At 40.2% G+C, this 11,909-nt stretch overlaps 2 protein-coding genes across 2 annotated transcripts; one reads left to right on the top strand and one right to left on the bottom strand.

Annotated features, from left to right (window-relative positions):
• Window positions 1–1,024: 1,024 nt before the first annotated feature.
• Window positions 1,025–3,183, bottom strand: ift22 (intraflagellar transport 22 homolog (Chlamydomonas)). The gene is made up of 5 exons (XM_058638622.1): window positions 2,904–3,183; window positions 2,026–2,108; window positions 1,814–1,900; window positions 1,492–1,694; window positions 1,025–1,400 (listed from the first exon to the last, which is right to left on the bottom strand). The coding sequence occupies exons 1-5, from the start codon at window positions 2,940–2,942 to the stop codon at window positions 1,252–1,254; spliced, it is 561 nt and encodes a 186-aa protein (XP_058494605.1). The 5' UTR covers window positions 2,943–3,183; the 3' UTR covers window positions 1,025–1,251.
• A 169-nt stretch (window positions 3,184–3,352) lies between these two features.
• Window positions 3,353–11,624, top strand: LOC131470444 (outer dense fiber protein 2-like). The gene is made up of 17 exons (XM_058646279.1): window positions 3,353–3,412; window positions 4,136–4,271; window positions 4,497–4,620; window positions 4,727–4,858; window positions 4,987–5,061; window positions 5,509–5,580; window positions 5,670–5,780; window positions 5,869–6,054; window positions 6,171–6,280; window positions 6,850–6,985; window positions 7,212–7,322; window positions 8,115–8,219; window positions 9,038–9,196; window positions 9,604–9,704; window positions 10,393–10,555; window positions 10,825–10,950; window positions 11,057–11,624. The coding sequence occupies exons 2-17, from the start codon at window positions 4,147–4,149 to the stop codon at window positions 11,228–11,230; spliced, it is 2,010 nt and encodes a 669-aa protein (XP_058502262.1). The 5' UTR covers window positions 3,353–3,412; window positions 4,136–4,146; the 3' UTR covers window positions 11,231–11,624.
• The last annotated feature ends 285 nt before the right edge of the window (window positions 11,625–11,909 follow it).

Raw genomic sequence — 11,909 nt, 5'->3', positions numbered from 1 at the left:
CATCACAAACAAGGGTTAGAGGGAAACCGTTTCAAACCAAGCAAAGCAAATGGGTCACTTAACTGGTGGTTTTCATTTATTATTTTAGGCTTTAAGTTTCAATCTAATTCAATATCTCCTTTTATCCTTTGACTAGTAAGGTGGTATGGCAGCTGGTGATATGGTGTCTGCTTGAATGTAGGGGAAATCTCATCATCCGCTGCTTATCAACGGCACAGCTGTGAGTCAGAGTCAGCGGCACAAGGTTCCCAAGTGTTCACATTTGCTAGCCCAAGGAAGAAATTATCTATTTAGGTTCCAATGTCAAGCTTAAAAAAAGAAAAACACAATTTCTAACCTAGTGACGGAGGGTTGTGCATTGGCACCGTGGAAAACTGAGCGGCCTTGACGTAAGGTTGCACTCTCTTGAGGGTTTTCTCCAGATTAATTATGTTGTGTTCCTACACAGCAGGGATTAGCACAAATCAATTATGTGACGCGCATAAATATATTAGTCTAAAACATGTTTTCCCTCTGGGTTATTTTAAAATTTTTTCGTAACACGTTTTTATTATTATTGTTATTCAACAGCCTGCATCTTTCCAGTCAAAGTAAGAGTAAAAAAGTAAAAAATAGTTTTATTAAGATTTTTGTGAAAATGATTTCTGTAACATTAGTAACTCATTTTTTTAAAAAGATTCCTTGGTCACGTGAGTTTGATTAGCTCAGATGTTAAGTTCACAAATACACTGGCTGTAAATATTCAGAGTTTACTGAATCAGAAACAAAACTATGAGCATCACAGAAGTAACATGCTAATGAAGCATACACACTGTTTTATATAGTTCTAACAATAAGTGCATTGAAATCACACTAAGAAGATTGATTTGGAAAGTGCAGATGTCATGCTTCAAAAGTTATCAATTACACTTCATACACAATGAAAGAAGTGTGGTTGTGTGTCAGCGTGTATCACATGACTGACGTGTAACACATGTATATAGTCATAGGTATATGTTGTCATTCTTAAATATTTATTCCCAGATTGAGAAAAACTATATTTTATTCACCAAAGACAATAAATGAACAAGAACGTCTCCTTGAAAGATGCTATAGCTCAAAGTGACAAAGGCTTGAGAGGTTTCACGCTCAGTAGAATAATATTAACTATATAGTAACTTGAAAATGAAAAGTGTCCAAGAAGATCATTTAGAGTGCAAATGCAGACACTTCTGTTCATTTAGCAGTATATCATATGAAAAGACGTTGTTGCTATGTAATGATCGACATCTCCTCTCGCTCTCGACTCTCTGACATTGTATTTACAACGTTTCCCAAGTATCTGCAGAAACTTTGCCTCACATCCTCCGGCTCCTCCTCCACGTTGGAGTGAATAAGCGGCAGTCTGCTCAGATGAGAGGCTGCATGAAAAAGAATAAACACGTTAGCTGAGAAATGGTCGCGATAATAACTCAACATACAGCAGCTCTCACAATCCTGCAGTGGGATTACCTAAAGGCAAGCGTTTGTCTTCTACTTCGCTGCCAGGTTTGTGGTGAGCAATGAGTAGGCACTGATTGTCCAGCAAACCCTGAGAGGAGATGAACATGGAATACCACGTCTCTATCTCTTTGAGGTGACTCGGAACATCAGGATTAAAAATGATCACAACACCACAGGAGTCCTTCATGAACGCAGGCCAGCATGATTCAAATCTAGGAAGGAAATGAACAAAGCACCAAAACAATTATGGGAATTAACTGGATTTTCTTAAAAATCACAAGCTGGGACAGCCTTGGCTAACTTTAGAAGGTCTTAGCAATATTCAACTTACTTGAAATCTCCAGAACAGTCCCAAAGTTCAACCTCGCATGTCTTGTTGTCACCACTGCCTTCGGGTTGTGATTCAAATTCCAGTATCCTTGAAAGACATGACAACATCTGCATATGTGCATATCTCCCAACTTTCAGCTGGTTATTGTTTTTATTTAAATGTTTTCATTTAAGTTAAAGTGTCTGTGAAACTGTAAAATGGACAGTTTGTACCTGACTCCCTCAGTAGGTCTGTATTCACCTCCCACATTTTCGGTCGTGTCAGAAAGAACATTTGCAAGAACTGTTTTCCCACTCTGAAAGACAACCAAACCAATAAATCACTCCCAAAGAAGCAAAGGTTATTAGTTATTAGTTACACCTGTGCTTCTCCTGCAATGAGAAACCACTGGACATCTTATTGTAGCTATGGAAGACAAACCCATTCACACACAGATTTAGTTGCAACAAATGAATATTCATTACCAGATAAGATAATATGTATATTGTATTCACACAAAATAGTAAAGGAACATGAACCTCTATATGAAAAAACACATCTGAAAGGAGTTTCTGGGAGTTTTCATGCACAGCTGAAAGACTTATAAGGTCGATAATTAGCAATTTAAATAAAAAGTGTTCAATGTTCATGTGTTAATGTTTATTTTGTACATGTCTGTACATGAGGCTGCATATATAATGAAACAAACTCAATAAAATAAACAAACAATATACAGATAAATAGTGAATACATACTATACTATACTACATACATACAGACATAAGTGCCATTCAAGGTGTGTTAAGACCTACTTTTAACTATCAACCTGCTCATAAAACAGATGAAGTGTCTTTATTTGGAATAATAGATACAACTAAACCTACAAACTTCTGCATAGCACTACACCGTCTTAACAGTTTAAGAAGCAATCTCGTGCCACCTGTATAAGTCACATCGGTAAGTCTCTGCATGTATGTTACTTATTCTATATTATTCTTAGACGAGGAACGCCATAAATGACACGTGCTCTTCACATTAGCATTGATATCTAATCACCTACATCGGAGAGTAAAACAGACCTGGTGTCAGAGTTAGAAAGACTTAAACTTACCTCACTGGGACCAATAAAGAGAATTTTTGCTTTGAACATTTCACTCAGCGGCAGGCAAGCGCAGCATTAGCTGTGCGGCTAACTTTGACTGAAGAAACACTTTGAACGGTCAAAACCAGCTAAAAAATACTGTTACGTGTAGCTGTACATGTATGTAAAACAAAACTATTCTGTTTTATTCGTTAATTACAGAATAAAATGTTTAAACGATTAACAATCTCCTTAACTTGGATGTTTCCCGATGCTAAGTCTGTCTGTAAACTTCCTGTTCGTTTCTATGGTTTCAACCAATCGCTTAAATTCCTTTTGTTCATTGGCTGTTTTTAACTTAAATCACTCTTAGTCCCGCCCATTCAACCCAAAATTAAGCAATCACAAGCGAGTTATCGCTACGTCAGCTCAGTCTTGACCAATCCTGTTCCATCATTTAAAGAGTGAGGGGGCGGGGCTCTTCAGTTTGGAGCAGCGTTGTTTACAACCGACACAGGAAGGCGCAAGCTGGGGTATAGGTAATGTTTATGTTCGTATTTGTGTTGTTTTACAAGGTTATACGGATTATTTTCCCCTCACGTTAACTAAAATGTAATTATTGTCAAGCGATGTGATGTGTGTGTTAGATTATCTGCTGCCTTTTGTGTAACGTAAAGCCCAGCAGCCACTTATCCTGCTCCTGTCTGTCGCCATGGAGTGGCTTGCTCTTAACAACAAGTCTTTTTAGCCCTTCTTAACAGCCTGCCAGCTGGGCCTCAACTCATTTTTGAATGCATTTAATGTGAACGAACTCTCTGCTCTTTTCTGTGTGTGGAAACTAATATATATACAACTGCAACACCTTAACAATGCCACTTAAAGTGAATGCAGTTGTTGTGTTTTGGTTATATTTTAGTGATTTGTTTTACCACTGCTTTGTTTTTTATTAAATGCTGCTATGGCATTTATGTTGTCATACTCTGATTTTTAATAATTGTTGTCTTGAATATTTGTTTATACATGTTATTGGCAGAGAGACATTTTAGGCACAGTATAGGAGAACAATCTAAATACTGTTACTTTTTGGTTTGGTTGAAAAGACTTTCATCCAGCTAGGTTTTTGATTGAAGTTAATCACTCATTTTATTTTTACTGATCCCCTTAACTTATTGTGTCATTAGTAATAAATTAGTCAGTCATTTGCTCTGTGGTATCAGCGGCAGATAGATTTTTAAACATACTGTGTATGTTGTTTTGTTCAGTGACGAGAGTCATGTCTCCAGAGGATGAACTCCAGAGTCCCCCACTTGGTTTCAGCTCAACCATGGAGCATCTCACTGCGAGCAAGGAACGTGGCAGTCTCCAGACCCCAGGAACCTCACAGGCTGACGTCAGCTGGTGAGGTCCCACGATGCATGAAGGGTTACACATCCACCACCACTCACATCACAGGAAGAAACAGCCTGCGTGATTTAAAGCAGTGTTTCCCCAAATCCTTCATAATGATTCACTATTTAAAAATAACAAACTGAAAAACTCCCGTGACCCAAAAGTGGGTCCCGACCCAGTCTGTGGGAATGATGGATTTAAAGTGTTCTCTTTTCTTCCTGTGTTTTTATTTAGTCGGGGAGTCTTTGCAGGCGGAAAGAGCCCTTTCCTGAAAACACTGATGGACGCTGAAGCAGCTGCCAACTCTGCAGCCATACAACTTGTGTCTTTCAAAGATGCAATGGAAAACGAATATGCCGTAGGTTTAGGAATTGAATTGATTGATAGACGTTTACTTATTATTCATGATATTAAACACGACCCATTAACATTTAGACCTTGTTTCTGTTCTTTTGTCACTGAAGGATTCGAGACAGTCGGCCACAGACAAGCGGCGATTGAAGAGGCAAAGAGGGCTGTTGCTGGAGAAGTTGGAGGATTTTAAACGGATAAATAAGTCTGTTCGGCAGAAACTGAAACAGCTCCAGGAAGCAGAGGTTGGTTATGCCCGTTACATTTAAAGACTTCTCAGGCTAGTGAGTCTGGTGATGAGCAGTGTACTGTGGTTGCTTTGGAGATGGGTGGATGTTTCTTTAGAAGTAACTCATGACTTGTTCTATTGAAGGTTGATCGAATTGATGCCAGCAAACAGATTGACATCTTACTGGAGAAGATCAATCAGGCTGAAAGTGAAAATGAGGTGAGTTTTGTTATGTTTAAGCACAATACATTCATTTCAACTGAGGCTGCAAGGATTATTCCATTAAGCGAGTACTATATTAATTGTTACCTATTTTGATAATCCATTATTTAGTTTGACTCTCATATAAAGAAATCATTAAAACTGAGTCATATTGGCTTGTTGACCAAATACGACATTTGAGAACACTGTTATTTCATTAGGCGTTAGAAACACCGATCAATATTTTCTGACCATTTACGGACCAAACAAGCACTGGATTAATCGAGAAAGTAATCGACGGATTAATCTATTATGAAAATAATTGATAGTCGCAGCTCTAATTTGAACATTAAGTTTTTGGTCAAAATGATTTGGTTCGACAAAACCAGTAAAATTGGTACTAAAATATGTCACATATACACATGCATCAAAAATGTACGATTGTGATTTGTGTTTCTCTTCAAGAAATTAAAGAGAAGTTTGAACGAGATGGGAAACAGAGTTGAGGAGCTGATGGATCAGCGTAAAGAGGAGCAGGTATGTGTCACAGAAAATAGATATGGATATGGATGCTCTTGCAGACTGGTGTAATACTTGAAAGCCTGTGACCGTGGTGGCGTCCACAGGAGAGCATGAAGACTGCCATTCACATGTCTGCCGAGGCGACCCATGCTCACCTGGAAGGGCAGCTACAAAACAAGGACGCTGAAAACAATCGTCTGAACGCACAGCTACGGGTAAAAACACCCGCGAGCTTCATCATCCCAACATTTCTCAGTCCAAAAAGTCCAGTATTATGAACATAACGTTTGTTGCGTTGTCTAGACTCTGGAGAGAACCCTTACTGAACACAAGCTGGAGATTGATGACCTGAAAGGTTCCATCACGTCTTTGACTGAGAAGGCAGCGCGAGACAATGAATCTCTGAGGAAAGCCACCCGAGCACAGAAGCTGCGAGCGGAGAGATTTGAAGCTGCCATTGAGAAATGCTACGCACAGCTGAAGGAAAAGGTCTGAATTCAAAGTAGCTATTGTGCTTAGGGTTTTAAGGATTTGTGGGTTTTTTTATATTCATGATCCCACTGTTAATCTGTCCTTCTCTTTATTTTGTCATGGTTGGACTGAAGGACGCTCTGCTGGTCAAAGCCCGTTTAGAAAGAGAATCCTGGAGAGAGCAGAAGGAGCAGATGACGGATGAGAAAAACAAGCTCGTAGCTCATATCGAGTTATTAAAAAGGTTGGTAAAGAGTCATTTTTTTTACAGTAATCACTAAATAATGACTTGGTAAAAATGGAGGATACAGTTCAACTTTATAAACACTTGTTTTCATGTAAAGGTATGACACTGATGGAAGCTCACAGTAGTTCTCCTTTACCAAGCTATTTCCTGGAAATGACTATGGTTATTATATCTAGAGGTGTAAGAAAATGTTGACACACTAAGATATTATGATATTTGTGTTGTATTAAAGCCTCAGCTACTGTCATTATACAAAGAACAGTGTACTGTATATTATTAGATATACAGAACATTTTTTTCTTAATATAAACATCAACCCCTATACATCCCCTAGTTATTACCAAGGTGGAAATTGCAATCATGATATTACCATCATATTACCTGCCTCCCTGTATATTTAATACAAAACTATTAACACTCTGTGACCATGTTGTTATTCTACTGTCATGTAAAGTCTTTCTTTGCCACGTAACACACACACACTCTCCTCCCAGCACAGTATGTGGTGGAAATCAATGTGTCAACCGTTTTTGCTCAATAATGTCCAATTTGTCTGTTTGTCAAAGTCAAATCACAGACTTCACAGTGAGGCTGCAGAAGAAGAAGGACGAGCGAACTGCGGCAAACACAACGGTGATGCAACGCGTTGAAAAACTCGGCGCTGAAAACGGAGACCTCCACGTCAATAATGCAGCACTGAAGGTACAAGCCGGACAAATGCATAATAACACACAAACCTATGTGGGCCCATCATTTTTCCCCATAGCCAGTTGTTTAAAAGTCAATGGTCAAATGAATAACTGTCAATCTGTAATGTCGTTGTTTCCTTCTGGATGCACGTACACCCCCTTCAAGAATGTCAAAACGATTCTGTCGGTCTTTGGCCCTCATTCCTGTCACTGAAATGATTTTATTTGTGTGATTGCAGGCCTCAGTTGCTCGGCTGGAGCAGCAGCTGGCTGATTGTGAGTCTGCCTTTGTGGAGGAGAGGGTTTTGTCCGAGGAGAGGAAACATCAAGCTGAACAGTCTCGATCTCAGGTGAACATTTCCAAAAATCATTGTAATGTAGGGTTGAGAATCACGGGGTACTTCACTCTATGGTCCACGATATAATATCACGATACAACGATTCTGTGATGACATATTGTGCGACAATCATATAGTTAAGTGCAGGATTTCTCTGTTTATTCACAACATGGAGAACAAAGTGCTTAAAGTCTATGTATTTGAACGTGGATGGAGCGTCTCTGAACGTAGCTTTCTCCTCCATCATCCCACTGTAAACTCCCTCTTCTTTAGTCAGGTAACTTTCCATGTCCACTGACCTTGTCTGTTTAAATGAAGTACACACCGCCAGGAGTCATTAAATGGTGAGGCTTGTGAGTCGGTAACATTTGCCACCAGCATTTTACAATCGCATCGTCTGAGTCGTAACCAGCATACAATGTATAGTGGCTCAGTGGTAGAGCTGGTTGCTCTTCATCCCGAAGGTCTTGGGTTAAATCCCCGGCTCCACTAGTCTGCGGATGTGTTCCTGGGCAAGACGCTTAACCCCAAGTTGCTTCTGATGTCCGTGCTGGCAGCGTATGTCATCTATAAGTCTATAAGTCCTGTGTATGAAAGCTTCCAAATGAATTTAAGCATATGAATATAATTTTACTGATTATATCAATTAATCCTTACCAGACTTTTATTGAGATCACAGAGTTCACACAGAGCGACTCAGCAGCCGTGTTCTCTGCTGGTTTCCGCTGCAGGGAAAGACACAGCGGGTTTGATTACAACATTCTGAATGTATTTAATTATTTATTTATTCATCTCTTTGTTTAGATGGCGGAACTTCGGGCTGAAATGGATGATATGAGGGTAAAATATGCAAATGTGTTGGGAGAAATGGAGAAGATGAACGATGGGCGCGACACAGAAGTTGAGAAGGTGAAGTTTTTTTCCCCCCCTTTATTTGATCAAACTGTTGCTCTCTTTTAAAATGTCACTAACCCTTGATGTTTGTTTAAAGCTGCAGTGTGTGTGTAACTTTTGAATATAAACACATTTCTGTTACATACCAACCAACTGCCAGATGAGTTCACATGATGCTGATTAAGCCTGCGTGGTTCTCAGCGAAGCAGTGTTTAGATCTCATGTCACCGGGTGACAATCTCATGCTGCACAGAGGAAGTGATTTGTTTAATGTCAAGACAGATGGCGACAACAGTAGCATTGCTCTAATGAAGTGAGACAGCTGCCAAAGAAGCGCCCACGAAAGTTTCAGAAGTGAATTCTACTGCTCAAAAAACCTAGTTGTCCCCACCTGCCCCAGTGCTGCTGCTGTATACACACAAACAGGCAGAACTGATAGTATTGCTTGACAGAGCCTGTTCTCGGATGAAGGACGCAGCATATGTAAGTGTTAACAGAGACCAAACAGAGGCAAAATAACATCAAACGTTACACACTGCAGCTTTAAAGAGATATACTGTACAATATTTCAGGTAACTATTTTTTCCCTTCTAGCACATTCTAGATTTCTCTTAACTGTCACTCACAAACCTGCATGAGTCTGTAATAATGCACCGCAGAGCACTTAGAAATAACTAACTACTGCCAAAGCGCAGTCAATAATGCCTCCTTAAAGCATCATGTGCATCTCTGATGAGTCATGGTTTACTATAGTGTTCAGTTTAATATTTTGTCTGCTCCCAACATTCAAACCCCTCTGGGACACCCCCCCCTCCCCCCTCTCTGGAGCCCAGGTGAGGCAGCAGCTGCAAGCACGTGTGGACGAACTGAAGACGTACCCCGAGTTACTGAGTGCAGCTGAACAGAGTCTCTTCGAGTGCCAGGAGAACCTGCGATGCTCGGAGAGGAGATGCTCAGAAAAGTCAGAGTCCATTAGGCAACTGCAGGTTCAGGTGTGCAACGTGAGCCGCGACGGTCAGAGAATGTGAAGTATGATCACTCTGCTCACATCTGACCACTCGGCAGTAGTCGTACAACCCCCGCGTGTGTTGTGGTGAATTTTCTTGTCTCGTTGTGCTGTGAGTTTTTCCTGATGTTGAAATCAGGCTGTAGCCATGTGTGCCTACGTACCCATTTTGTGCATGTGTCGTGCCGCGTGGGTCATTTTCAGTCACCAGTATCTTTCCCCGAGTTGAAATTGTTGTTTGTTGTGTATCTGCAAAACTGTGCAAGTGTTAAATGGGGCCTTTTGTCCAGTTTTGCATGTGACTTAAAAAGGTAAATGTCTTTTCTGTCAATTTGTAGTACGAAATCAGTATACAATTGGAAATTCTGACTTTTTCATTTGCCACATGTACAGATGGAGAGTCAAAAGAAATTGCTGACATCGTCTGTGGAAATGAAGGAGTCCATTCACGAGGCCAATTTACATTTAAAAGAGAAACTTAGTTCCGTTCAAAGGTAAGACATCTACTTGTGTACTTTTTTTTTTTCCAGTGGTCAAATGTACATTAAGTTAAACTGTGAACACAAACTCCAGTTGTCAAACAACAACATTCACGAAAACCTCTGTAGTAAAGCCAAAATAAACAGAGCATGCATTTCACACTAAATTGAAAAATAAGACTTCATTATTTCTGACACTACAGTAACAAGTCAGGGATAAATGATCAAATGTCCATTGCCGTGCAAAAATGTGGAGTTATTTGCTTATTTTAACCATAAAAGGGCCGGAAATATCCTGTGAGCAAGTGCCTTTGCCAATTTTCCCAGCATAACTTTCAATATCTGGCAGTTATTTACAATTTACTGCATGTTAAAATAGTGTATTAACAATTTAAAATGAAGAAAAACAAAAAGTTCTATTTAAAAAAACACTGTAGTTCACCGGCTTCCTGCAACGGCACGATTGAAATTAACGTAATAACCGCATGTTGGCTTTGACTTGCAACTTCTCAGCTTTCAGAAACCGTAGGACAGCATGAACCGTCACGTAATTACGGTAATGCAAAGTGCACTCGCCCAAACGTGTTGTCTGCGATGCGCTCGGTGTTAAAGGGTTTTAAGCCACTGATCATTTGGCTCAGACAATGTCATTTAGTGTTTTTAGCAACTGTGGAGTCTATGAACTGTGTGCGTGTGTTTGTAGACAGATGGACAAGCTGCAGCAGGAGAACCTGGAGCTCGTACGCAGGCTCGCAGCTCAGGAGGAAACTCTGAGCTACAGCAACCGACAGCTGCATCAGCGCTCCTCAGAGTCTCAGGCCCTCGGCCGGCAGCTGGAGGCCGCGCTGTTAGACGTCACACAACAGGTACAGCTCACACACGGCCTGTCATCATCCAGCATTAACGGAGGTGATGGAGTATTTTGTTGTCTTCTTGAAATCTTATTTCTTGGTAATCAGTTGCCATAGAACGCCATGACGTAACCTTCACATGGACAACCTGGACAGGAGCAACTCAGCAGTCAAAACAGCATTCACAACACCATAATAACACATTTTCATCAGATTTTGCCTCGTACACATCATCCACAATGGAAAAGGATGTGTTATCACTCTTTTGTGTGTTTTTTTTCCAGGTGAAAAAGGTCAAAGATCAAGCTCTGTCCAGAGAAGATGCTCTCCAGACCAAAATCCTGGCGCTGGAAGCAGAGAAGAGCAAAAGGGATAACGAGCTGAGGCTTGTTCGCCAGAGTAAGCTGACTGTGAGTATTGTTCTTTCCCCCTGTTACTCTTAACACGTTGGTTGTGTTTTTGTCAGTGAGTGATATCTGTGGGCAACTTGTCTCTCGTCTCTGTCTGAATCTGTAGGCAGAGAGACGCTTTGAGGTGCGCCTCAAGGACCTGCAGCTGAGCTTGGACCAATCAGAGAGCCGCAAACAAAGCATTCAGAACTATGTGGATTTCCTAAAAAACTCCTATGTGACGATGTTTGACGAGGGACAGCAGACTTCAAGTTTTCACTCGTCATGTTTTTTTAAATAATCGAGGATTCATATTTATATTTATTTATGTGTTGTTTGTGTTACTGTAATATCTATGCGTCTTAAGTGGTGTATATTTGGGGTAAATGTAAATGTCTTTAAATGTCCAGTATGTAGCCCAGTGGCCTGGAGTGTGTGAGCATAAGGGTCCGACAGGATTTGTCCTACACACTGAAGTCTCAACACTACACGTCAGTCATACTTACACACTGGACCTTTAAATATCTACTTCATTTTGGCTGACAGTCTATGATTGTTTACTACCCTCAGGGAAAGTCTTGGACTGTTCACTCTCGGTGCTACTGTGCTAATCCAAACGGGAGCCAATTAAATAATTGTAGTAAAAGTCAGTCACTGCGTTGTCCTCACTTGATTAAAAATAACTTACAACTCTTTGTGCTCGTATATCTTATTGGGTGTCTTTAAATGTTGGGATTAGAACCTTTTGGTTTGGAATGTTGTAGGTTAAAACAGAATGTACCACTAGGTGGGGCTGTTTAGTCGGCTAATCTTTTCTCCCCTGTCAAAAGTGTCAACATCTGTCTTTGTGCAACTGTCTCCAAATCCAAATTGCCATATTTTGAAAAAACACGTACAACAAATTCAAACAAATTGTTCAACTACATAGGTCAAAACCAAATGTGATGTTATTTTACTTGTGGTAGAACGATCTAGATTTA

The sequence above is a fragment of the Solea solea genome, chromosome 1 (assembly GCF_958295425.1).
Source record: "Solea solea chromosome 1, fSolSol10.1, whole genome shotgun sequence".
In the NCBI taxonomy this organism is placed as follows: Eukaryota; Metazoa; Chordata; class Actinopteri; order Pleuronectiformes; family Soleidae; genus Solea; species Solea solea.
The sequence above is the reverse complement of the archived record's forward strand: the minus strand, read 5'-3'. Positions and strand labels throughout refer to the sequence as shown.

Coding starts and splice junctions, on each gene's coding strand:
- ift22 (XM_058638622.1), bottom strand. CDS start 2,942: ATGTTCAAAGCAAAAATTCTCTTTATTGGTCCCAGTGAG. Junction 1,901..2,025: donor AGACCTACTGAGGGAGTCAG/GTACAAACTGTC, acceptor ATGTCTTTCAAG/GATACTGGAATTTGAATCAC. Junction 1,401..1,491: donor AGACAAACGCTTGCCTTTAG/GTAATCCCACTG, acceptor TTTTTCATGCAG/CCTCTCATCTGAGCAGACTG.
- LOC131470444 (XM_058646279.1), top strand. CDS start 4,147: ATGTCTCCAGAGGATGAACTCCAGAGTCCCCCACTTGGTTTCAGCTCA. Junction 4,859..4,986: donor AACAGCTCCAGGAAGCAGAG/GTTGGTTATGCC, acceptor GTTCTATTGAAG/GTTGATCGAATTGATGCCAG. Junction 5,062..5,508: donor AGGCTGAAAGTGAAAATGAG/GTGAGTTTTGTT, acceptor TTTCTCTTCAAG/AAATTAAAGAGAAGTTTGAA.